Consider the following 26,251-nt stretch of genomic DNA (forward strand, 5'->3'; position numbering starts at 1 on the left):
TCAGCAGCCACCGCTAATCAAATGCCGAAATTTCGGGTTCGGATGGACTCGAGCATGCTCGAGGTTCGCTCATCTCTAATCTTTGCTATGGAGAGACACACTGCCCCCTGCTGGTGTGATGAACCTGTATGTCTCCATGCCCAACCATCATCCTCCTGGCTAGAGTTGGCCTAACAGGGTCCTAGAGCCTCCCTTTAATTGTACAGTTTTCCACGCATAACGTATCCTTTCGCTCTTATAATATAATCATTCACATACAGTATATCAAAACCTTTATACTATCTATGAAGTGACGCATCTGTATGATCCCAATCAGTCGATATGCTGAGGATAGAGGCAGGAGAAGGACTGGCTGGTATACATGATGCATCCACTTTTTATCAGCTTTTTTTAAATTCTACTTTTATTATAAAGAAACTACAATGTACATGTATAGCATATGTTTTATATGTGGAGGAGAGACTGAGTCTTATCACGATGGATGTGATGAAATAAATAATGTGAACGGTCCCTTGGTCATGTGGCTGCACATCCTGAGGACAGATGGGGGCGCTCCGGTCTATTTCTTTGCGCTGTCTCTGGCTTGTTGGTCTTTAGCAGAGCAGACGGTGCTCAGTTTTAATAACATCTCTTTAGCGGTTATGTTCTCTGACTTAAACACCAGCCGTTCACCGTCACCTGCAAACAGAAGAAAACATCGGTGAGCGAAGACTGTCGAGGGTCACAGATTGGTAAGGCGGAGTACATGGAACTGTCGCAGATACCAGCAGAGGAGACATGTGCAGTTCTCACATGAGCGCCACAGTCTCTGATCAGTTGACCGACAGGGGTGCAGAGAGCCAGAGCCCTGCTAATCTAACCTTGAAGGCCATTTAAAGGGGTTATCCAGCGCTCCAAAATTTTTAACATGTTGCTGCCATATTAGTAAACCAACATTGTGGGGGAGATTTCTCAAACATGGTGTAAAGTGAAACTGGCTCAGTTGCCCCTAGCAACCAATCAGATTCCACCTTTCATTCCTCACAGACTCTTTGGAAAATGAAAAGTGGAATCTGATTGGTTGCTAGGGGCAACTGAGCCAGTTTCACTTTACTCCATGTTTGAGAAATCTCCCCCTATATGCTTACCTCTCCGCGCTCCCTAGTGTCCCGCACTGTCTGTAGCCGCTGTTACTTCTGAGACAAGCTCATCTTGGGAGTGACAGCCTGCTCAGCCAATCACTGACTAAGACTGGACTAGCTTGTCCCAGAAGTAACAGAAGCTACAGACAGTGGGGAACACCAGCGACCGAATTGGAACACCAGGGGAGCGCAGAGAGGTGAGCATAACATGTTTGTTATGTTTACTTATATGGCAGCATCATGTTAAAAATTTTGGAGCACTGGAAAACCCCTTTAACCCCTACCAGGTCAGAAATCATTGCCTTCTAGCTGAGCATTTGATCCGTACCAAGAATAAAGGAGACCCTGGGCTGTCGTGACAATGGTTCAGTCCTGGTATGGAATTCTTTGCCGTTGCACAGTACTGATATTGGGGGTAGATTTATCAAACATGGTGCAAAGTGAAACTGGCCCAGTTGCCCCTAGCAACCAATCAGATTCCACCTTTCATTTTTCAAAGAGTCTGGGAGGAAAAAAAAGTGGAATCTGATTGGTTGCTAGGGGCAACGGAGCCAGTTTCACTTTACTCCATGTTTGATAAATCTCCACCATTGTATTGAGTTCACCCCGCTTCATTCTATGTTGGTGTCCGTCGTGCAGCAGACACGGGCTTCACCCTTTTAGTATTATTTCTACTTAGATTTGATGAAGGATTTTGTAGCCGAAACGCGGCCTCCATATACCATAGCTACATTATGTTACACTGAATGAATAAATAGGCATCTATCTACTTTGGTGAGTGCCGGGATTCTTCTATCCATTGATCTGTATTCCCCAACCACGTCTAATTAAGCTCTGCAGAGTGTCTTCTTCCTTCCTCCTCTCCAAAGGTCACCAGATGAGACAGCATAGACTGGGTTCACACTACGTTTTTTTCATCCCTTTTTTGCAAAAAACATGAAAGACTGATAGAAAAAACGGATGCATGTGTGTGCATCCGTTTTGATCAGTTTTTCCATTGAATTCCATTATCATAAAAAAAAAACTGGATCAAAATGGATCCTTTTTTTTTTTTTTTAACATACACAAAAACGTAGTCAACCTCATTTTTGTGTCCGTTAAAAAAAACGGATTCCGTTTTGATTGTTTTTTTTTTTCTATAATGGAATTTAATGGAAATATGGATCAAAACGGATGCACACACAAAAAAAAAACGGATGAAAAAAATGGATTGAAAAAACGTAGGTCCTATTCCACGGGCCGAGGAGGGCCCAATCAACGATGTAAACGAGCGGCGATCTGCTAGATCGCCGCTCGTTTACTGGGCCTATTCCATGGCCCGATGATCGTTGAGTGAGGGCTGCAAGGACATCGTTACCGATGTCCTTGCAGCCCTTGCAGCATCATACATTACCTGCAGGCCTTCTTCTCCACGCTGTCTTCATCCCAGGGTCCCGCGCACTCTATCTTCAGAATGGCCGGTTAGCTGACAGGCCACACTTGGCCAATCACAGGCCGCGGCGGTCCCGGCCTGTGATTGGCTGAGCGCTCCGTCAGCTGACCGGCCATTCGGAAGATAGAGCGCGCGGGACCCAGGGATGAAGACAGCGCGGAGGAGAAGCCTGGACAGGTAATGTATGCTGCTGCTGCGCTTCTGAAATCGTCGGTCGCCTGCCGCACACCGCTATTCAACCGTAGCGATGCTCGGTGGGGGAACGATGATTTTAGGTCTGGCCCTAAATGAACGATCAGCCGATGACACGATCATCGGCTGATCGTTCTCTCTATTTCACTGAACAATAATCGTCCGAATCGGGCCAAATGGGGCCGATCCGGCCGATTATCGTTACTGTGGAATAGGGCCCTTAGGGGGATCTCTGGTCTCAGATCAGGGAATACAGAGGAAGAAAAGAGAAGCTCCAACGTAGGTGTTCTGACACTTACCAAACAGAATGTCCACTACGGGCTCCGAATTGTCGTGTCTCACATCCACCTTGATTTCACAGTTTGTATTGGTGGTGCGGATTTTTTTGGTGTTGATGGCTTCCAAAAACTCCCTGCAAATACACGAAACATACTGACGCGTATCAGGACTGAATGCATTACACAGATACATACGGTCAGGACCACTGTGCTGTGACCAGATGTAACCAGTCCTACGTGATCTGTGTATGCAGCTATAAGGCATCATGCCTAGCTGTACTTCTCATACACGGCAGCTATCCCTGATGAGGCGACCCCTGGAGATCTGCGGACGTTCTACAATAGAGAGTACATGGTGTTTTCCCAGGTCACGCCGTATGGGCAAAATACACTCTGCTACATATACTAACATTTATTGTTTAACAATATTTAGTATTTTTAGGTATTTTTGCACACCGAGGAGCATGTCCATCCTGGCACTGATCACATGATCCACTTTTCAACACTCACAAAAAGCTTTAGCATCACCTTGCTGGACTTGATTGACAGGTTTCTACCCATATACACACACAGACTTGTTAATGTGGTCATCCAGAATTAGCAAAACATAGCTGCTTCTACACAAAATAGTGCCACTCTCATCCTCAGGATTTGTATGGTACTGCAACTGGAATTAAGGTGCAATAACACACCCAGACTGAGGACAACGGTCATGCTGGAAAATCCCTTTAATTGAGCCCAACAAGGCAGTGAGTGGTGGAAGAGAGACGTCTCCTTGACGGTACACCAGCTTTCTGGCTCATCTTTAAGGTGAAACTCCAGCGAAAAAGCATATATGGTAGGTGCACTCACTGATTATTTGACACCTTTCCCACTTGCGTACACTGCTCCCAGCTCCACATTCAAACTTTACAATTTTTACAGTAGGGATAGCACTCAGATGGAAAATTACATCTCCCAGCATGCATTGCACGTCAGAGCCAACTGCTGGGTACTGGCCAGGTATCACTGTGTGATATTAGTGGTGGGCGGGGTTACAGTGTTACAGCTTGTCTGGCAACAGAAGAGACAAAGATCACGTGACCTCTGTCTCAGAAGGGACCGGAAGGACAGAGGAGCAGAGACAGAGTGGACCAGGCAGTGAGGATTTTCAGCAGCTTTAGGGTGTGAGTCAGGATTTGCTGCAGACAAACGGCCCAATTCATGTAATAGAAACCTATTACAGATAAGCTCAGATTATAGGTGGGGACTAAACAGATTTACATCTTCCTTAACCGGAATTCCCCTTTAAGGGCGTTCTTACAGCACCAGTAATGGCAAGAGGTAGCCACTAGCATACACGATTCATCACTAATTCCATTTTGGGCCTGTATTTGCCGTCAATACAAGAAAGGACAGGGTAGCCATAACCGGGGCCCCTATGGCCGCCATTATGAGTTGCCACGTGCACTTTGATACACAGAAAAGCGGCCAAGGCAACTGCGCCATACCCGGCACGTTCCGCACCAGAGCCGTATACTAACTAACAACCCAGCAACCCATTGTCTCCGTGCCGGCCTAAGGAGAGAGAACGGCCACCTATTCTGGCGCAGACTACCTATTTATTGTGTACAGCACTGGCTGCGCGAGATGAATACAGTACATTTTGGTAAAAGCTTCAGAAATTATGAATATCCTAGAACACAGTCTTTCCAGAACTGTGTCTCTCCTGCAGTTAGGAAAAACTACAACTCCCAGCATGCCACCAAGAGTTGGAGACCATTGCTTTATAGCCCCATCTGTGGCTCTCCTGCTGTTATGTCCTTACAGCCAGGCCGTCAGGGCATGCTGGGAGTTGTAGTTTATCAATAGCCTGAGAGCCCCAGGTTCATATCCCTATCTATAACCCGCAGACATCATGGAGGGGGGTCCCCCGAGCTGTTCACCTCCACATTACCGGGGACAGGGCTCACCTGGTGGACTGCACATTGTGCCGGAAGGGACACATGCGGACACTGATGTTCTTCACTGACTTCAGCACCACTTCTATGCCCTTGGCCGCCGCCATGCTTCTCGGCGCCGCTAATTCAAGTATAAACTACAAGTCCCAGAATTCCAGGCTCTTAGCGGAGCAGGAAGCGCACCGGCAGTGAGGCATGCCGGGAAATGTAGTGTCGCTGGAGTGTGCTGCTTCCTGTCCTACAGACAGCAGTAGGGGGCCCTGCAGTCATCCGCTCCTGTGCTGTCAGTCCCAGCTGTGGTGCCACATTACCGATACAGACATGCCACCTGACTGTCCTGCTGCCATAATAGCGTCTAAGGAATATTTCTGAAATCATTGCAGCATAACAAAGGATATAGATGTCCCTGCAGACTGCTCATTAGGTTGAGTTCACACTATGCGGTTTTTTTTTTTTTTCTTTGATTGGAGATCTCCCATGTCTTTCTATGAGTTTACTAATCGAAAAAGAAAAAAGGAACTAAAATGCACAGTGTGAACACGGTCTTGGTGCTGGGCGACAAAACTACATGTCATTTACTGTAGTAAAGTATTTGCAGGATTTCAGTGCGTTTTTTATGTCTCACCTGCAGCGCCAATGACTGCATTGCAGAACCACGCTAGATATGCGCTAGTTCACATGCTGTTTTTCCGCACAGTGATTGGCACCACAGCACACTACCTTGGATCACTTTAAGTCTGTGTTCACACACGTTCAGGGTATGTGCACACTACGGAATCCTGGCAGATAACCTGCCGTGGATTCCGCAGCTCGCCCCCGCTCGCGGACACTGGCGGACACGCGCATCTCCGCTGGTCCCCTAGGCTTCATCTATGGTTTGCCAGATTCCGCTGTCCGCCCGAAGAACGAGCAGGTTCATTCTTCGGACGGACGACGGAATCTAGCAAACCATAGAATGCATGTGGGGCGAGCTGCGGAATCCACGGCGGGTGATCCGTGGTGTGCACATACCCTAAGAGTTTAATTTCCGTACTGTCACGATACTGCAGCGTCTTTACAAAAATGATGCAGTACTGCAATTAAGTAATGAAGTACCACAATGAAACTGCAATGTGTGAACAAAACCTACAATTTAGGAGTTTTCTGTCAGTCTAACCTGAATATGAATGTAATCTAAAATGTTACCACCAGATGGCAGCAAAGTCCAGCAAATACTGTTTAAAGCCTTGACTCTTTTATAAAGACTTGATTTCTTTCTTTCTTCTTTCTTATGTTGGTGCAAAGTTACTGGTATAGAAAATGCCTACTATTTCTTTGTTTCTTATTTGAGTTCCTTAACAGTGAGGAGCCATTCACACATCCCGCAATAGTCCCTGTGGACCAGACCTCAGAACTCCTGCCATCATCATTCATTATGATGCTGGTAGCTAAAAGACTGTTTAAATCTTCATGCTACTGTACTGACATACCAGCTTGTGCTCAGTCAAGGTCCAAGTTCGGCTACTTTTCACAGGTATGTGTTTCAATATGTTTAATTATACTAAATGCAAACTCATAGTACACGAATATAACAAAAAAGCATATACTGCAATCTGATAAATTTTTATAATGTAAGCCAATGGCCGTATAAAAGACTATAAAAAATTTGTACCGTAAATGTAATGTAAACATAAACGCAGTGTGAACCCGGCCTAATTTCTGGATTAGATTGTTTAATATAATTTGTGGATCCAGGATTTATTTATCCTATAGCAGAGATAACTGGTGGGAATGAATCCTATAACAGAGATAACTGGTGGGCAGGAATCCTATAACAGAGATAACTGGTGGTCAGGAATCCTATAACAGAGATAACTGGTGGTCAGGAATCCTATAACAGAGATAACTGCTGGGCACAAGTCCTATGACAGAGATAACTGGTGGGGATGAATCCTATAACAGAGATAACTGGTGGTCAGGAATCCTATAACAGAGATAACTGGTGGTCAGGAATCCTATAACAGAGATAACTGGTGGGCAGGAATCCTATAACAGAGATAACTGGTGGGCAGGAATCCTATAACAGAGATAACTGCTGGGCACGAGTCCTATAACAGAGATAACTGGTGGGCACAAGTCCTATAACAAAGATAACTGGGGGGGGGGGGGCAGAAATCCTATAACAGAGATAACTGCTGGGCACGAGTCCTATAACAGAGATAACTGGTGGGCAGGAGTCCTATAACAGAGATAACTGCTGGGCACGAGTCCTATAACAGAGATAACTGGTGGGCAGGAGTCCTATAACAGAGATAACTGGTGGGCAGGAGTCCTATAACAGAGATAACTGGTGGGCAGGAGTCCTATAACAGAGATAACTGGTGGGCACGAGTCCTATAACAGAGATAACTAGTGGGCAGGAATCCTATAACAGAGATAACTGGTGGGCAGGAATCCTATAACAGAGATAACTGGTGGGGATGAATCCTATAACAGAGATAACTGATGGGCATGAATCCTATAACAGAGATAACTAGAGGGCACAAATCCTATAGCAAAGATAACTGGTGGGCACAAATCCTATAACAGAGATTACTGGTTGGCACGAATCCTATAACAGAGATAACTGGTGGGCAGGAGTCCTATAACAGAGATAACTGGTGGTCAGGAATCATATAACAGAGATAACTGGTGGGCATGAATCCTATAACAGAGATAACTAGAGGGCACGAATCCTATAGCAGAGATAACTGGTGGGCACGAATCCTATAACAGAGATTACTGGTGGGCACGAATCCTATAACAGAGATAACTGGTGGTCAGGAATCATATAACAGAGATAACTGGTGGGCATGAATCCTATAACAGAGATAACTAGAGGGCATGAATCCTATAACAGAGAAAACTGGTGGTCAGGAATCATATAACAGAGATAACTGGTGGGCACGAATCCTATAACAGATAACTGGTGGGCAGGAGTCCTATAACAGAGATAACTGGTGGGCACGAATCGTAAAACAGAGATAACTGGTGGGCAGGAGTCCTATAACAGAGATAACTGGTGGGCAGGAATCCTATAACAGAGATAACTGGTGGATAGGAATCATATAACAGAGATAACTGGTGGGCAGGAATCCTATAACAGAGATAACTGGTGGTTAGGAATCATATAACAGAGATAACTGGTGGGCACGAATCCTATAACAGAGATAACTGGTGGGCAGGAATCCTATAACAGAGATAACTGCTGGGCACGAGTCCTATAACAGAGATAACTGGTGGGCACAAGTCCTATAACAGAGATAACTGGGGGGGCAGGAATCCTATAACAGAGATAACTGCTGGGCACGAGTCCTATAACAGAGATAACTGGTGGGCAGGAGTCCTATAACAGAGATAACTGCTGGGCACGAGTCCTATAACAGAGATAACTGCTGGGCAGGAGTCCTATAACAGAGATAACTGGTGGGCAGGAATCCTATAAAAGAGATAACTGCTGGGCACGAGTCCTATAACAGAGATAACTGGTGGGCAGGAATCCTATAACAGAGATAACTGGTGGTCAGGAATCCTATAACAGAGATAACTGGTGGGCATGAATCCTATAGCAGAGATAACTGGTGGGCAGGAGTCCTATAACAGAGATAACTGGTGGGCAGGAGTCCTATAACAGAGATAACTGGTGTGCAGGAATCCTATAACAGAGATAACTGGTGGGCAGGAGTCCTATAACAGAGATAACTGGTGGGCAGGAATCCTATAACAGAGATAACTGGTGGGCAGGAAACCTATAACAGAGATAACTGGTGGGCATGAGTCCTATAACAGAGATAACTGGTGGGCATGAGTCCTATAACAGAGATAACTGGTGGGCATGAGTCCTATAACAGAGATAACTGGTGGGCATGAGTCCTATAACAGAGATAACTGGTGGGCATGAGTCCTATAACAGAGATAACTGGTGGGCAGGAGTCCTATAACAGAGATAACTGGTGGGCATGAGTCCTATAACAGAGATAACTGGTGGGCAGGAGTCCTATAACAGAGATAACTGGTGGGGATGAATCCTATAACAGAGATAACTGGTGGGCAGGAATCCTATAAAAGAGATAACTGCTGGGCACGAGTCCTATAACAGAGATAACTGGTGGGCAGGAATCCTATAACAGAGATAACTGGTGGTCAGGAATCCTATAACAGAGATAACTGGCGGGCATGAATCCTATAGCAGAGATAACTGGTGGGCAGGAGTCCTATAACAGAGATAACTGGTGGGCAGGAGTCCTATAACAGAGATAACTGGTGTGCAGGAATCCTATAACAGAGATAACTGGTGGGCAGGAGTCCTATAACAGAGATAACTGGTGGGCAGGAATCCTATAACAGAGATAACTGGTGGGCAGGAAACCTATAACAGAGATAACTGGTGGGCATGAGTCCTATAACAGAGATAACTGGTGGGCATGAGTCCTATAACAGAGATAACTGGTGGGCATGAGTCCTATAACAGAGATAACTGGTGGGCATGAGTCCTATAACAGAGATAACTGGTGGGCATGAGTCCTATAACAGAGATAACTGGTGGGCAGGAGTCCTATAACAGAGATAACTGGTGGGCAGGAGTCCTATAACAGAGATAACTGGTGGGGATGAATCCTATAACAGAGATAACTGGAGGTTGTGCGGTGAGTGTTGGCATACGTCGTGGCTGCAGCCACCAGGAAGCTGCGGTAATATATGCCGTGTAATTGGAGGTTTTGCATATTTCTTAAGAATTGATTTAGAATTCTCAGGAGACGCTGATCTAATAAAGTCCTCATTAGGAAGACGTCTCCTCTGTAATGATTACGTTGTATGGAGGTGAACCATCATCAGGAGAGGCGGCCATGACTGGTCTCAGTGATGGGGGCGGCCACAGATGGTTCCTGACATATATATGTAATGACATATAACCTCAGGGAGGAAATATTGGAAATTTATTTGATAGCTCAGTAATTCCTGGGTTGTGCATATACTTCACCAGTGTTCAATTGTCTATGAGAGTCCCAAATATAACCAAGTGCTGTACTACAGGTCACTGTAAGAAGGATAAAAAGAGGTTAGCACTCAACACACAAAAGGGAGGATATCTTGGAGACTCTAGGATTTTTCCCCAAATATTAAAGATATGCAATAGGGATGAGCAAACCTCCAGCATCTGCTGCAAGCTCGGACAAACCTGAGCGTGCTGGAGGTTCGCTCATTTCTGATTGGCAATAAGGGATCCTTAAAGTATTACTGTCATTTGGAGTGATTTTTCTCATGTCTTCAGACATGTTAAAACTTAAAGTGACACTGCCCCCCCCTTTTTGCATTTTGACTCCTCTACACAGGTGTAAAGGGTAAATTTACCAGTTTTCATATTTTATTTTCCATCATACATTATGGTGCTTGTACAAGTAAAAAGGGATCTTTTATCATCTGCAGATTGTGCTAAGTGGGCGGGGCTTCACAGCAACTGTGCAATTAGCCCCACCCACCATCGTAGCCCCCCTTCGTGACATCATCTGCACATAGGCCCCGCCCCCTCAATGCCCCTTCTTTGGGCCAACCTAGAGGGGTTGAGGCCTAGACCTTTAGTCCGGCCTGTTCCATTGGTCAGCGAGGGGGCGGGGCTATGTGCCAATGATGTCACGGAGGGGGTGGGCCTACGGTGTCGCTAAATGACTCAGTAGCCGTGAAGCCCCGCCCACTTAGCACAATCTGCAGATTATGAAAGATGACTTTTTACTTGAACAAGCACCATGACGTATGATGAAAAATAAGGTAAGACAACTGCTAAATTTACCCTTTACACCTGTGTAGAGATGTGAGAATGCAAAAAGGGGGGGACAGTGTCACTTTAAGGTCCTATTACACAAATAGATTATAGGGAGTATTCGGCCTTTACATGCACAATGCTGACTGCTGTCTTTTAACGTCTTTCAATATTTTAAAAGACGAAGGACAACAATAGCAATGATCTGACAGGTCATTGCTCCCGGAGATCGCCCTGTGTAGTAGGGGCTTTTCTGATTGCATCGGGTCTCACTCCTGAGACCAGCTGCAATCCCAAGATATGGGGGGAGTGTGCGGCAGTGGCCAGCCAAACATCCAACTCTTTTGTTTCGTATGGTGTAATGAAGTAAAAGGGTCTGATTTATTAACAATTTTTTTTTGTCAAACATGTATTTTTTTTGGTCAAATTTATTATTGTGGTGCCCGCCCTTAGTAGGACAAAACTAAAACCGACCATCCCGCCACACTGGCTGGTTTTTAGAATAGAGAAAAAAAATGATGGTTGCTTAATAAATCATACCCAGGATACGCCCACTTAACCATTTTTAGTTTACAAAAATTATGGATTTTGTTTTGGAGAAATTGTGTTGCACACCTTTAGTAAATATATCAGAACATTAAACCGACAGGAAAAATGGACAAAAACTCGACAAAAAACCAACAATTTGCTGCCAGGAACACATTAGCAAATCAGCCCCAAAGAGTCGTATTTGATTGAGATTCTGAGAGGGATATGCTTAACCTTGCACTCCCCTCGGCTGTATCTCAGGATCGCAGCAGGTCTCAGGAGTGAGACCTGGTGCAGTCAGTAACTGTCTGAAGACATATCAGAAGTTACAGTCACAGTAACACTTTGGGGATTCTATTAGTTTCCCTTATAATAACTTACAGTGAGTGACCTGCTTATGAGAACCTCCCCCGGCTCTGCTTATGGAGCGGGCCGCACATCACATCCTCATTCAGGGTGACCCCGCTAACCCTACTCTCTTTCTTGTTTTTGCTCTTGAATCTATAATTATTTGTATATCGCCTTTCAACTCCGGAGCTGAGGAAATCTCTTTTATGCTCAGTTACACCAGGGGCTAATTTTGCTCAGGGCAAGAGAGAAACTTTTTGTATGAGATCAAGGCTCTAAAAAGAATTCTCACCACAACAAATACAGAATTGTACCGCGGTGGGGAAAGAGTGTGGATAAAAGTGTATTTCATCTTATTCTTTCATGAGGATCTGTTTATGTACAGCAATAAATGAGTTACATTATTACAATTAGATGAAATCCATTATTTATAGAGGAGAGATATGTCAGAGGAAAAGAATTGGGGGGGGGGGTCTCTTAGCTGAGACCTCCACCGATCACTAGCATGTGGTGTTCACAATAACGCTTTGTGTTTGCTCTGAACGAGATAAGATAGTGGCATTTTATGCTCCCTGCACAACCCCTTGCCATTACAGTATGTTGCTTTGTGTTCAGCTTCAGCTCTGTGTTCAGCACCATGGACAACACATTGAAAACGTCAAGTGTGCATCACAGGGGACGTTACCAGTTGTTCTTTTAACTTTCTGTGTTGATAACTTTTGAACCACAAGCTACATGGCCACCTTCTCATGCCCTTGATTCAATATGGAGGCTTTCAAGATATCAGCCTTGTTCTGTACTTAGTCTAAAAGATAGGCCACATCGCCTATTTCTTGCTGGATATTTTTTTTACTCACCCCTTGTCCCCTGTTTACAGACCTGAATACATCTTGTATTAAAGGAGAATTCCGGTGACATTTTTCTCAAAAGAGTCGGGGAGGAAGGGACTGAACATAACAACATGCACCTACCTCCCAGGGGTCTGCTATTACCTGCTCCGCTTCCTGGTCTGAGCTGGGACCGGGGTTGTGATGTGTCAGCCCCGCTCAGCCTGTCAGTGGCCAAGGTGGGAACCCGCTATCAATGATGACTGAATGAATGGGGCTAAGCAAGTACTACACAGGTACTCTGCAACCCTGACCAAGTTCCGCGTTCAGAACACAAGGTGTCACCAGGGCCGTCTTAACAGCATTATGGGCCCCTGGGCAGAGGTGCGAATTGCCCCCCCCCCCCCCAACCGCCGCCATCAAATACCCCACATCTTTGCATATAGTGCCCCCCATAGTAGCCAATTCCCCCATATAGTGCCCCCCATAGTAGCCAGTACCCCCCATAGTAGCCAGTACCCCCCATAGTAGCCAGTGCCCCCCATAGTAGCCAGTACCCCCCATAGTAGCCAGTGCCCCCCATAGTAGCCAGTGCCCCCCATAGTAGCCAGTGCCCCCCATAGTAGCCAGTACCCCTATAGTAGCCAGTGCCCCCCATAGTAGCCAGTACCCCTATAGTACCCAGTGCCCCCCATAGTAGCCAGTGCCTCCCATAGTAGCCAGTACCCCTATAGTAGCCAGTGCCCCCATAGTAGCCAGTACCCCCCATAGTAGCCAGTGCCCCCCATAGTAGCCAGTACCCCTATAGTAGCCAGTGCCCCCCATAGTAGCCAGTACCCCTATAGTAGCCAGTGCCCCCCATAGTAGCCAGTACCCCTATAGTAGCCAGTGCCCCCCATAGTAGCCAGTGCCCCCCATAGTAGCCAGTGCCCCTATAGTAGCCAGTGCCCCCCATAGTAGCCAGTGCCCCATAGTAGCCAGTACCCCTAGAGTAGCCAGTGCCCCTATAGTAGCCAGTGCCCCCCATAGTAGCCAGTGCCCCCATAGTAGCCAGTGCCCCCTTAGTAGCCAGTACCCCTATAGTACCCAGTGCCCCCCATAGTAGCCAGTGCCCCCCATAGTAGCCAGTGACCCCCATAGTAGCCAGTGCCCCCATAGTAGTCAGTGCCCCCCATAGTAGCCAGTGACCCCCATAGTAGCCAGTGCCCCCCATAGTAGCCAGTACCCCCATAGTAGCCAGTGCCCCCCATAGTAGCCAGTGACCCCCAAAACAACAAACCAGTTACTCACCCTTCCGCCGGCCCCAGCAGCTGATGTCTCCCGTCAGCGCGCCACTCCCGTCATCCTCCGGGCACAGGCAGCGGGGTACAGAGAGACTGCCTGTGCCGTAAGTGTCCGGCTGCACGACACATCCAGGACACAGGCAGCGTCTCTGTACCCCGCTGCCTGTGCCCGGAGGATGACGGGAGTGAGTGGCACGCTGAAGGGAGACATCAGCTGCTGGGGCTGATGACGGGTGAGTTCCTGGACTGCCGGCCCCTTCTATCGCCGCTTAGCTGAGCCGATCAGAAGACCAGGAAAGTGCTGCTCATTGCACTTTCCTGGGCTTCTGATCGGCTCAGCTGAGAAGCGATAGAAGGGGCGGGCGGAGGGGGTCGCTCAGGGCCGCTCACTATGCATATGCTTAGTGAGCGGCAATACAGGGGGCGGGCAGGACGGCTTCCTTGCGGTGCTCAGCACTGCTTGGAAGCCGTCTTCGCTTTATAGGACGCACTTAGTTTTATAAGTGCGTCTTATAAAGCAAAAAATACAGGTGTGTCCCAGAGGGCAGGGGGCCCCCTAGGACGCAAGGGCCCCCGGGCAGCCGCCTACCATGCCCAATGGGTAAGACGGCCCTGGGTGTCACAGCTAGCTGGATGATAATTACCCACATAGTGATACCCACACAGTTTCTTTCACAGCACCTCTTATTTTCCTATATTGAGTCGTGTTTACTTTTTGTTTTTGCTATGCACTTTTATTAGAAGTACTGAGTGGTGATATGTATGTGTACTGGGGCAGAGTCTTGCCTTCTTTATACCCAGGTGGGGGTATTTCATCCTGTATTGAATATGCTGCCAAGTTGGCCATAGGGAGCGTATGTATTGTAGTGGTCCCTTTAGTATTTGGATATTTTAATTGTTTTTATTCGGACTCATTTGTGTATATGTTGCTGTGAAATGATAGAATAAGGGATTTAATCAAATCCAGGGAAATGATGAAATGACCACGCCATTCCAGAATGAACTCTACCCTGCGACATAGAATTTGCTTACCGTATCGCCTCTCTGCTCCCCCCAGCCTGTCCGCTCTGATCCCCGTCCGTCTCCTCCGCCTCTCTGCTCCCTGTTTCGCTCATTTCCCCTGCTACGAACCTCCTGCTCCCCCAGCCTGTCCACTCTGCTCCCCGTCCACCGCTACCCGCCTGCTGGGAGGTGTGTGCTGTGCTCCCCATCCGCCTCCGGTCCTGTCCGCCCCGCCCTGCGACATACCTCCTGCTCCCCCCGCCTGTCCGCTCTGCTCCCCCGTCCGCCTTCGCCACCAAACATAGAACCAGGTGACTCCTCAATCGTTCATTCCATCATTTCCCTGAAAAGGGTCAGCGATTTGATTAAATTCCTAGGGAAATGATGGAACGGGGCGGTCATTTCATAATTTCCCGGGATTTGATCAAATCCCTGGATTCTATCATTTCACTGCAACATATATATATAAAAAAATATATTTGGTCTAATAAAGGATTTACTACTTTTTCTATAAAGTGCAATGTGCGTGGCATACACTTTGGTATGGTAAAAGCAACAAATTTATGCTAAGTCACCAGGACACTTCCACTGGAGACCTTCGAGCAGCAGTGGCACTGGACCAGGAGGGGTGAGTATCATTTTTATTATTTATTCTTCTAACTCCTGCCTCCTGAAATTTTTTTGTCAACCATGGAACACCCTTAGGCCACTCCATCCTGATGTGGTAGAAGGAATCTGCTGGAAAATCAGGTCATGTTGCACTGGCAAACAACCGTAATTGTAAATGAAAGTGTGCCGTAACACATCCTATGAAAAGCTTTACAGAGGGGTATTAATATTAAACAGTGTTTTTCCAGTTTACTCAGCCATAGTATAAGTATGTAATTTTAGTTTTTTCCACTCTCTTAGTAGATTCATCATACCATAGATGCTGCCTTGTATCACCAGGTGCAGGGTAGTCTGCAGATGTCATAACTTGCTGTATTTTATTATATTACCGTCTTTTCTTCTCCCTTCTACACAAATCCATTAGACGACCCAACAACCTATTAAAAATACATAAACGCTACCCATCAAGCATATACACAATGCATCTGTAATATTAGAAGACCAAGGGATTCAGCAGCCGTCTCTTCTTGAATGACTGACTTTTAATGTGCACGTTGGTGTTAATGGGAGACATTATCAGAGTATAAGGGCCGCGTCCTGCCGTGCTGACTACACATGGGAGATTAGAAGATTTCTTGTGTAAACAGCAATAATGGGCGAGACGACTGACATGTCACATGCTATTTCCATCATCTGGATTTCAGATGGGGCTTATGATCAATTATATTTGGAGGTCACATGGCTGGCTACTAATGTGTTCTGAATAATAGGCCAAGCACTGTGCTGGGGGAACCGTGTATAGTCAATCTGGATACATAGAATATTACCCTGAGGCCTGGACTCTGAAGAGGGGTATAATGACCACTAAGATGCAGACTGTACCTCTCAAGCAACCTTATGGGGCACATGGTGACATCTTGCTGCTAAATATCCCCTATGTTCCCCTAGTTCATAGAGATTGCAGAGCGCGTTTCCCAATCTGTAGGTCACTATCGTGTTGATTATAATATAAATTGAGTTTTAATTAAAAGGCTGACCTATTCCATCTGGCAGTGTGTCATTGAGGTGACCTTCCTTCGTCGGATGTAATTACCAATCTGCTAACCACGTTTAGTTTTACACGAAATGAGATGAATTTCTGCGCATCATTTTGAATGTTCAATTATTCAAGAAATTGCCTGGATTGTTTATCACCAAACAAACTTAGAAACAAAAATTGCATTTTTTTTCCAGACAACATATTAACCCCTTCCCGACAAATGTATATACATGTATGTCATCATATCAGAATGAAGTATAGCTGAGCCCGCTTCATATTATACCCATCAACAATGATCGGGATCGGGGATAACTCTGATCTCAGCCACTTACCCTCCTAGATGTCTTAGCTATAATAGGGACTACAGCACACAACATCTAGCCAGAACCTGGGCTCACACATAGTAATTTGGTCAGTTTTTTTGCCAAAACCAGGAGTGGGTCCAAAACATTCAAATATTTCCTTCATCTTTTTTTTTTCTAAATGTTGTTTCCTCTCCAGGTTTTGGCTAAAAATACTGACTATGGGGGACATTAGTCTTAGGCTATGTTCACACTGCGTATATTTCAGTCAGTATATGTATATTTCAGTCAGTATATTTCAGTCAGTATTGCAACCAAAACCAGGAGTGGATTAAAAACATAGAAAGGATCTGTTCACACAATGGTGAAATTGAGTGGATGGCTGCAATTTAATGGCAAATATTTGCTGTTATTTTAGAACAACGGCTGTTATATTGAAATAATGGCCGTTATTTACTGTTATATGGCGGCCATCCACTCAATTTCAACATTGTGTGAACAGAGCCTTTCTGTGTTTTTAATCCACTCCTGGTTTTGGTTGCAATACTGACTGAAATATACGTAGTGTGAACCCAGCCTTAAAGTGTACCTGTCGTTTAATGCAGAAATCAATAGAAAAGGCGATTTTAAGAAACTTTGTAATTGGGTTTATTAGCCGAAAAATGCATTTTTATCATGAAAAAGCAGTTTGAAGCTCTCCCCCCTGTCTTCATTGTTCTCTATAGTGAGGGGAAATGGTGGAGGGAGATGAGGCACCAAATCGGGACAACAAAGAGTTAATTTACAGCTACTATCTCCTCTTAAGTCAGCACTGACCTCTCTGATCTCTGAATATCGGTTTTCACACAGCTCCCACTGTGCAATCCTTTGTTCTCTGCTCTCTGCTGCCGACTAATCTCCCTCCTCCCCCTCCCCTCTTCCCTCTCCATAGAACAGACAGGGGCGTGTCTGATGCAACAAGATTAGATTTCCTGATAATGAGCAGTGAATGAGAGAGAGGAGGGAGGTGGGGACCTGGTGAAAGGCTTTTTGAATGCAGATAATGGCCTAATTTGCCTAATAAACCCAATTACAAAGCTTCTTAAAATCGCCTATACATATACATATATATATGTATAAGTGGAGATATAAAGTATGCGTTAAGTCTGCTGATATAGAGGGAAGTACTGATTATGCTGTTATAGAGAGAAATCTAGAATATATTGCTAGGCTGCTTTTATAGAGGAGGTATCGACTACACCGTTAAATAAAAAAGATAAAGTAGTAAAGGAGATATAGATGACAGGCTTCTACATCTTTATAGCCAATTTCTTTAATAAGATATTTATTCCGATTAAACAGATATCTACTAGAGATGAGAGAACCTTGAGCATGCTTACCGGTGACTGAGGTTGGACGCAGATTGAGGGTGTGTTCACATATACTGCCTCCACAGCGGATTTCACACTGCAAGATCCGCAGTGAAATCCACTACAGTATGCGGTACATGTATTCCCTATGGTTTCTGCAGCTTCTTTGTGTGGTGGTGGGCTGCCGTGTGGTGTTGCAGCTGCGACCGGTCACTTGCTAGATGGTACTGTGTGACTCCACTACTGTGGTGGTTGGTCGGTGGAGTATAGCTCAGCCTGGTGGTAGGTTGTTGTGACGCCAGTGCTAACTCAGCACGCAGGTATGAAGGCACACCTTCTTTTAGTTTTTATGGCTGACTATACTTTTCCCCAATGGTCAGTGACCTGCCGGGTTGTGATGGGTCCCTTGGGAGTGGAGATGTGACCCACCCATACTGTCAGTACCGCCACCCACAGAAAAGGGGAGATGACCCAAGGACAATGTAATCTGTGTGTACACTGTAGGTGCTGGTAAAATAACCACTGAGTCCCAGTAGAATAAAAAAACTTCCTTTTTACTTAATCATCTGTGATACAGGTGACTAATACTTGACTTTACTACATCTGTACTGAGAGCTGATGAGGTAGAGAGTGGGATAGCATGTAGCAGTGTTGACTTGGTAAGAGAGAAGAGTAGAAAGAGTTCAGAGGAGAGGAGTAGGTCGTGAGAGTTCCAACCAAACTATGCTCTGTCAGAACTTTAGAAGAAGAAGAACACTTGAGAATACTTGAGTATTCGACATTTGTCGCTATACCACCTTTTGCCCTGCAGTGTCGAGTTACCAGTCTTATCAGGGTGACACAAGCCCCAGACCTTGTTACCTGAGTTGAGCAAGGTGTCCAAAGTTATCTAGTTTCACCGGTGCTGCGAGATAGAGTACGTAGGCTCTTAGCTGCTTTGCTCTATCCTGATCAGTTCGTATGCTTTAGGATACTGTCCTGCACTTTTAGAAATGTTCACGGTGTGGGTTGGGGTAATCTCTGACTTGTCCTCTCTGTAAGTGTTTAGCACTGCATCGTAGGTAGAAGTGTTGCTCTAAGAAGGAAAGCCTCTGTGTTCGCTATAAGTGTCTGTACACTACCGCTGCTCTATCCCAGACGGGGAACCTGGCAGAGCCAGATCCGTGGCTAACTCAGCAGGGATGCCTGATCTGTGTGTCGTGCTGCACTGAGAAACATATGAGAAATTACCAAGTGTGGGTGTACACTTTCTCTCCCCATGTGACAACTTCCTACAATTTGTATGTAACCTCTGAGTGTTGGAAAAGAGAGTCTGAGAAGAAAAAGGAGTAGAGATAGGTGGAAGAGAAGAGCAGCTCTCATTGGTGTGCAGATCACAAACAATAACCCTTAGTTCACTACAGCTGTGCAACATACATATAGACATACACATACTACTGACATTTAGTGGCAAAAGTTATACATGACTTCATTACAACTTTGCTTTGAGTTACAGGCTTTTGTGAGGGGTGTTTAAATTAGTAACAACCGTGGTGGGACACTGTGTCTGTCTTATTAAATAATTGTCTGCTGCAAGTCGAGCGCTTGAAGAGGCTCATACATTACCTGCCCACACTCCGGCTTGTTTCTCCAGCTCCCAGGCAACTAGCGAATGCGGCACGTGTGAACGCACCCCTAGGATATGTTCCCACACAGTATTTTGCAACCAAAACTAGGAATGGATTGAAAACACAGAAAGGCTATGTTCACACACTGTTGAAATTGAGTAGGTGGTTGCCATTTAAAGGGGTTATCAAGCCCTACAAAAACATGGCCACTGTTGTCTCCAGTTTGGGTGGGGTTTTGAAACTCAGTTCCATTGAAGTAAATGGAGCTTAATTGCAAACCACACCTGAACTGGAGACAACAGTAGGGGGAAAAGTGGCCATGTTTTTGTAGCGCTGGATAACCCCTTTAATGGCAAATAACAGACATTTTTTCAAAGCAATGGCTGTTGTTTTAAAATAATGGGAATTATTTGCCATTAAATGGCTGCCATCCACTCAATTTCAACAGTGTGTGAACATAGCCGTCTGTGTATTTACACCACTCCTTGTTTTGGTTGCAAAATACTGAGAAAAAATATTTTGTGGGAACATAGCCTTAAGGCTGCCTGGATAACATGGATACAGCCATAGGCCATAGACAGTGTCCCTGTTTTTTCTGGAATTTCTAGGGCTGCATCCAACTTCTTCAGCCACTAGTAATCAAATCCCACAATGTCATTCATCCGAACCCGAGCGTGCTCGAGGTTTGCTAGTCTCTAATATGTACACTTTAATTTAAAGAGGTTAACATCTCTAGAATTAGGATATTCCACTAGGATATGCTATCACTTTATGAGTGGCAGAGGTCTGACTTCTGGAACCCCCGCTGATCTCGAGGACGAAGGGTTCAAACAGTTGTTTCAGCGCTGTGGTCTATTCCCTGTTATTATTGTAGAGCAGCACTTCTGTCTACATAGCTACAATAGGAATTGCAGCCGGCCTCTTTGCAGCGTTCACCCCACACAGCAAGGACATGTTCACACAACATAAGTTTAGCATAAATCACGGCCGTTGTTGCAATTTGCAACAACAGCTGTGATTAATTCTAAACATATGTTGCATTGGAATTAATGGAATCCCGGCCGGAGCGTATACACATAGCATGACGTGTCAGTTTTCTGCGCCGCTATTCATTGAATAGCGGCCGCACAGAGCATGTCAGTTCACACAATGGAGAGTGTGGCTCCGGCCACGTGCTCCATTGTGTGCAGAGGTGAATTGGGATGTGGGCGCATCCATGAGTTCACCAGAAATGAAGATCATCTGGACGGTACTGCAGTACCGGCCGGGATGATCTTCAGTAACACCGGCCGTTCTGTGACCCCGCTGGTCTGTAAAGATTGGAAAAGGAGACCGAGCACTGAATAATTTTTGCAGCTTGTTCTCTCTTAAAGTTGAGAAAGGACCCCCATGATCATCACGTGATATACACTATCACTTACAAAATTTAACTATCCTTTTAAAGGCGAACTATCAGCTGATTACCGAGACACCAAGGATTAAGGTATGTCTCTTACCTCCATACCCAGCAACGTTCCCGTGCATTTACCGGTCCGGTAAGACAGTTAGGAGCACTGCCCCGCCCCCATATCGACGATCCTGCCCACCCCTGGCCGGCCTGCTCCATTGATTATCAATAAAAGGGGCGGTGCATGGCTCCGAGCGGTCTTACCAGACCGTGGAGCAGACAACTAACTGCATCGGAATGGTGCCGAGGATGAGGGTAAGAGACATACCTTCATCCTCTGCATCTACTGTACAATAGAGGGCTATCACCAGGTTAGATTGGTATAACCTGCTAATAGTTCCCCTTTAAATATAGTTAACCCTTTTATTTATACTGTTTACATACAATATTCACCACCTCGAAGATTTAGGACAAAGATAGAGACAAATTTACTAGGGATTAATTAATGTATTCTTTCAGGTTTCATGTTTTTCCCATAAACCAGAAGCAATGTCTTAATCTTCTCCATTCTCACCCGTGTGATTACACTCGGCTCTTCCCCAGTCTTCTCGCAGCTGCTGTGACCGCTGTTTTACCTTGTATTTAGATATCAAAGACAGCGAGAACCTGAGGCAACTATAAACTCAGATACGCTATTGAAAAACTTGTCAGAAAAGACAGACTGCCTACGTATACTTTTTGGCAAGAATGTTGTGGACGTTATAGTCGTCCTGTCATACAAATTACAGGCATAAAATGAATAGCTAAAAATAAAACAGATAAAGGGCCTGTAGTTCCAAGTTAAAGGGATACTCCAGTGAAAAGCTTTTTCCCAGTAATTGAAACACATTACAAAGTTATATAACTGTGTAATATGCTTCAATCACCTATCTGCCCCCCCTTCCCTATCTTTCCCCCCCTCAACCCCCTACGAGGAAGTGAAGTAAACTCATTCTTACCTAGTGACTGTTGATCCCAGGCTGCTCTGTGGCAGCCATTTTGTGACAACGACATCATCAAGAGGGAGGCGGGTCTAAGCCCTGTTAAGCCGCCTCCCTTTGTCAGATGACACAGGTTGCTCAGCTCTGATTGGCTGAATAAGATGTAAGCCATCTAACAGTTTTACAGAGTTAGTTAGACATCAAAGGAGACAAAGTGCATCACGGGAAAGCCCAAACCAGGAAGTAAAGAAAGAAATGAAGCCACCAACTGGAACTTCAGGGACCTGCAAACAGCGGGAAAATCAAACGGAGACGAACTCCAGAGGGATGGTGAATGTAAAAACTATGTTTGATTGTTTTTTGTTTTGTTTTTTTTTACTAGCGCTGGAGTACCCCTTTAAGCTATACAGTAATACCTCAGTTCTCAAACTGCTTCAAACTCCAAAAATTTGGTTTTCACCATATATTTTTAAAGGGGTACTGCGGATGTTTTACTAATACATTGCTTTATTAGTTATATTACTTTGCAATATAACTTTTTATTTACATATTCACTTCCGGTGACTGGCAGCAGTAAGGGGTAACGCGGCCCCCTCTGTTGCAACCAACATTTGTGCCCGGAACTTCAGGGCTATCTAAGCCCTACAGTTCCTGATCCCCTGCCCTGATCAAGGACTGCCGCACAGCGCTATATGGAGCAGGGTCGTGTCCTCCCTGTGTACTATATATTTTTATATAAGGTACCCTGTGGAAGTCTTCCCGACAAAATCATTGTGATAGCAATCACTGCACCACCTTCAGAGGCACACCGATCACGTCCTTGACCTCTAAGAAAATACTTGTTCCAGTGTTCTGCTGGATTAAGTTAAACCACAGTACAGTATATGTCCTATTTACCATGATAGGAAATGACAGCACATAATGTTCAGCAGTCCTGCGAACATGGAAGTAAAGCAGCTGCAGTGTCCAAGAGTGCATGTTTCACTGCTATGTAGCGTGTTTGTAGGTCGGTACTATGGGCTGTATATGCTCTGGGATAGACGATAGTAGTTTGCACTTCCACCACTTGGGAAGATGGGAAACCCTATCTACCCTGGGAGGCTATCCTCTTCTAACCCTGAAAACTGAGACAGGTGAAACTGACAGCATTTAGGTAAGAGCAATTTAAGCTGAGAACTCTGCTGCAACATGCTTGGTTTCCTTAGGGGTCTCCCCGACAGCTAGCTTTACCCACTGTGTTGGCCTGCATTCCTGGACTTGTGTCACTCTATGCCCACGGACAGCAATAGATGGAAGGCCATACCTGTGCATGTAGGTACATCTTCATGAAAGCCCCCACAGCTGAGCACCTAAGGGCTTGGATAGGGCCCACTTCTCTCCCTACCCTGCAGGCAGTCCACTTTCACCACCGCTAGTCAAGTTTAACGTCTATTTCCAGTCAAGTATTCAGAAGCTATATCTAAGTGTTATCTTTTAAACATATTCTATATCAGCAAGCGTAAACCATGGTAAATCAGGTGTGGGAGGAGGCCACGGCCCCCTCCTGCCTTACTGCGCCCCCTATGCCCAACCCTTTGGGTGAGTGGGGAATGCGGCAGACGTATGCCAGGGAGAAGGGACAAATCTGCCATCTCTCGGGCTTAAGCTAGGGGCAGGGCCGGACTGGGGCTGAAAAGCAGCCCTGGCAAACAAACCCCACCAGCCCACATATACTGTATATCACCCACACAGTATATGAGCAGAGGGGAACAGTATATGGGGACAGTAGCACAGGATAGTGGGACACTCTGCATTACCCCCATAGTAAAAGTCGCCCTGCATTGCCTCAACACAAAAGGAGGCAAAGTGTGTGTGTCCGCTGATAGTGCCGCCCGCCAACAGCCCCCGGGGCCGCGCTCATCACCTGCCAGGCCGTCTGCTCCCTCCAGCAGGCGCAGTGATATGATGTCATTGCGCCTGTGGGAAGATTTGGCCTACGAATCCACACACACACACGGTTCGCCTCCTTTTGTGTTGAGGCAATGCAATGGGGATCTTACTGCAGCGACAGATACTATTTCAATGACGTTTGAGACAACTGTATTAATTCCCAGTGTAACAAAGCTCACCCTGTGCCCCCATGTAGAATACAAGCCCCCTCTGTGCCCCATAAAAGTAGTTTTCCCAAATATGTGCCACTCTGTGCCCCCATATAGTATAGGAGATCTTCTTTGTGCCTCCATCTAGGTAGAGTATAGTAGTGGAGGCATAGTGGATAAGGGGTATAGTAGTGGAGGTATAGTGGATAAGGGGTATAGTAGTGGAGGCATAGTGGATACGGGGTATAGTAGTGGAGGCATAGTGGATAAGGGGTATAGTAGTGGAGGTATAGTGGATAAGGGGTATAGTAGTGGAGGTATAGTGGATAAGGGGTGTAGTAGTGGAGGTATAGTGGATAAGGGGTGTAGTAGTGAGGTATAGTGGATAAGGGGTATAGTAGTGGAGGCATAGTGGATAAGGGGTGTAGTAGTGGAGGCATAGTGGATGAGGGGTGTAGTAGTGGAGGCATAGTGGATAAGGGGTGTAGTAGTGGAGGCATAGTGGATAAGGGGTGTAGTAGTGGAGGCATAGTGGATAAGGGGTGTGGTAGTAGAGGTATAGATGAAGGGCTGTATTAGTAGTTGTATAGATTAGGGGTGCAGTAGTACAGGTATAGATGAGGGGTGCAGTAGTAGTAGTACAGGTAAAGATGAGGGGTGCAGTAGTAGTACAGGAATAGATGAGGGGTGTAGTAGTAGTACAGGTATAGATGAGGGATGTAGTAGTAGTACAGGTAAAGATGAGGGGTGTAGTAGTAGTACAGGAATAGATGAGGGGTGTAGTAGTAGTACAGGAATAGATGAGGGGTGCAGTAGTAATAGTACAGGTAAAGATGAGGGGTGCAGTAGTAGTACAGGTATAGATGAGGGGTGCAGTAGTAGTACAGGTATAGATGAGGGGTGCAGTAGTTGTACAGGTATAAATGAGGAGTGCAGTAGTAGTACAGGTATAGATGAGGGGTGCAGTAGTAGTACAGGTAAAGATGAGGGGTGTAGTAGTAGTACAGGTATAGATGAGGGGTGCAGTAGTAGTACAGGTATAGATGAGGGGTGCAGTAGTAGTACATGTATAGATGAGGGGGGTAGTAGTAGTACAGGTATAGATGAGGGGTGTAGTAGTAGTACAGGTATAGATGAGGGGTGTAGTAGTAGTAGTACAGGTATAGATGAGGGGTGCAGTAGTAGTACAGGTATAGATGAGGGGTGTAGTAGTAGTAGTAGTAGTAGTACAGGTATAGATGAGGGGTGTAGTAGTAGTACAGGTATAGATGAGGGGTGTAGTAGTAGTACAGGTATAGATGAGGGGTGTAGTAGTAGTACAGGTATAGATGAGGGGTGTAGTAGTAGTACAGGTATAGATGAGGGGTGTAGTAGTAGTAGTACAGGTATAGATGAGGGGTGCAGTAGTAGTACAGGTATAGATGAGGGGTGTAGTAGTAGTACAGGTATAGATGAGGGGTGTAGTAGTAGTAGTACAGGTATAGATGAGTGGTGTAGTAGTAGTAGTACAGGTATAGATGAGGGGTGTAGTAGTAGTAGTACAGGTATAGATGAGGGGTGTAGTAGTAGTACAGGTATAGATGAGGGGTGTAGTAGTAGTAGTACAGGTATAGATGAGGGGTGTAGTAGTAGTAGTACAGGTATAGATGAGGGGTGTAGTAGTAGTAGTAGTACAGGTATAGATGAGGGGTGTAGTAGTAGTAGTACAGGTATAGATGAGGGGTGTAGTAGTAGTACAGGTATAGATGAGGGGTGTAGTAGTAGTAGTAGTAGTACAGGTATAGATGAGGGGTGTATTAGTAGTAGTACAGGTATAGATGAGGGGTGTAGTAGTAGTAGTACAGGTATAGATGAGGGGTGCAGTAGTAGTACAGGTATAGATGAGGGGTGTAGTAGTAGTACAGGTATAGATGAGGGGTGTAGTAGCAGTACAGGTACAGATGAGGGGAGTAGTAGTAGTACAGGTATAGATGAGGGGTGTAGTAGTAGTACAGGTAAAGATGAGTGGTGTAGTAGTAGTACAGGAACAGATGAGGGGTGCAGTAGTAGTAGTACAGGTAAAGATGAGGGGTGTAGTAGTAGTACAGGAACAGATGAGGGTCAGGGACATAGCTAGGAGCATGGGGCACACTGGGGGGGGGGGGAGAGCATGGGGCACACTGGGGGGGAAGAG

At 45.7% G+C, this 26,251-nt stretch overlaps 1 protein-coding gene across 2 annotated transcripts; it reads right to left on the minus strand.

The window, feature by feature from the left end:
• Positions 1-425: 425 nt before the first annotated feature.
• On the minus strand, positions 426-5,113 carry MRPL53 (mitochondrial ribosomal protein L53). 2 transcript variants are annotated; one of them, XM_069959939.1, is made up of 3 exons: positions 4,976-5,113; positions 3,045-3,157; positions 426-678 (listed from the first exon to the last, which is right to left on the minus strand). In XM_069959939.1, exons 1-3 carry the CDS (start codon positions 5,068-5,070, stop codon positions 560-562), a joined length of 327 nt encoding a protein of 108 aa, XP_069816040.1. In that variant the 5' UTR covers positions 5,071-5,113; the 3' UTR covers positions 426-559. The 2 variants fall into 2 exon arrangements, with proteins under 2 accessions (XP_069816040.1, XP_069816041.1); XM_069959940.1 differs by lacking the exon at positions 4,976-5,113 and adding an exon at positions 3,876-3,999.
• Between the last annotated feature and the right edge of the window lie 21,138 nt (positions 5,114-26,251).

Source organism: Dendropsophus ebraccatus, chromosome 2, assembly GCF_027789765.1.
Source record: "Dendropsophus ebraccatus isolate aDenEbr1 chromosome 2, aDenEbr1.pat, whole genome shotgun sequence".
In the NCBI taxonomy this organism is placed as follows: domain Eukaryota; kingdom Metazoa; phylum Chordata; class Amphibia; order Anura; family Hylidae; genus Dendropsophus; species Dendropsophus ebraccatus.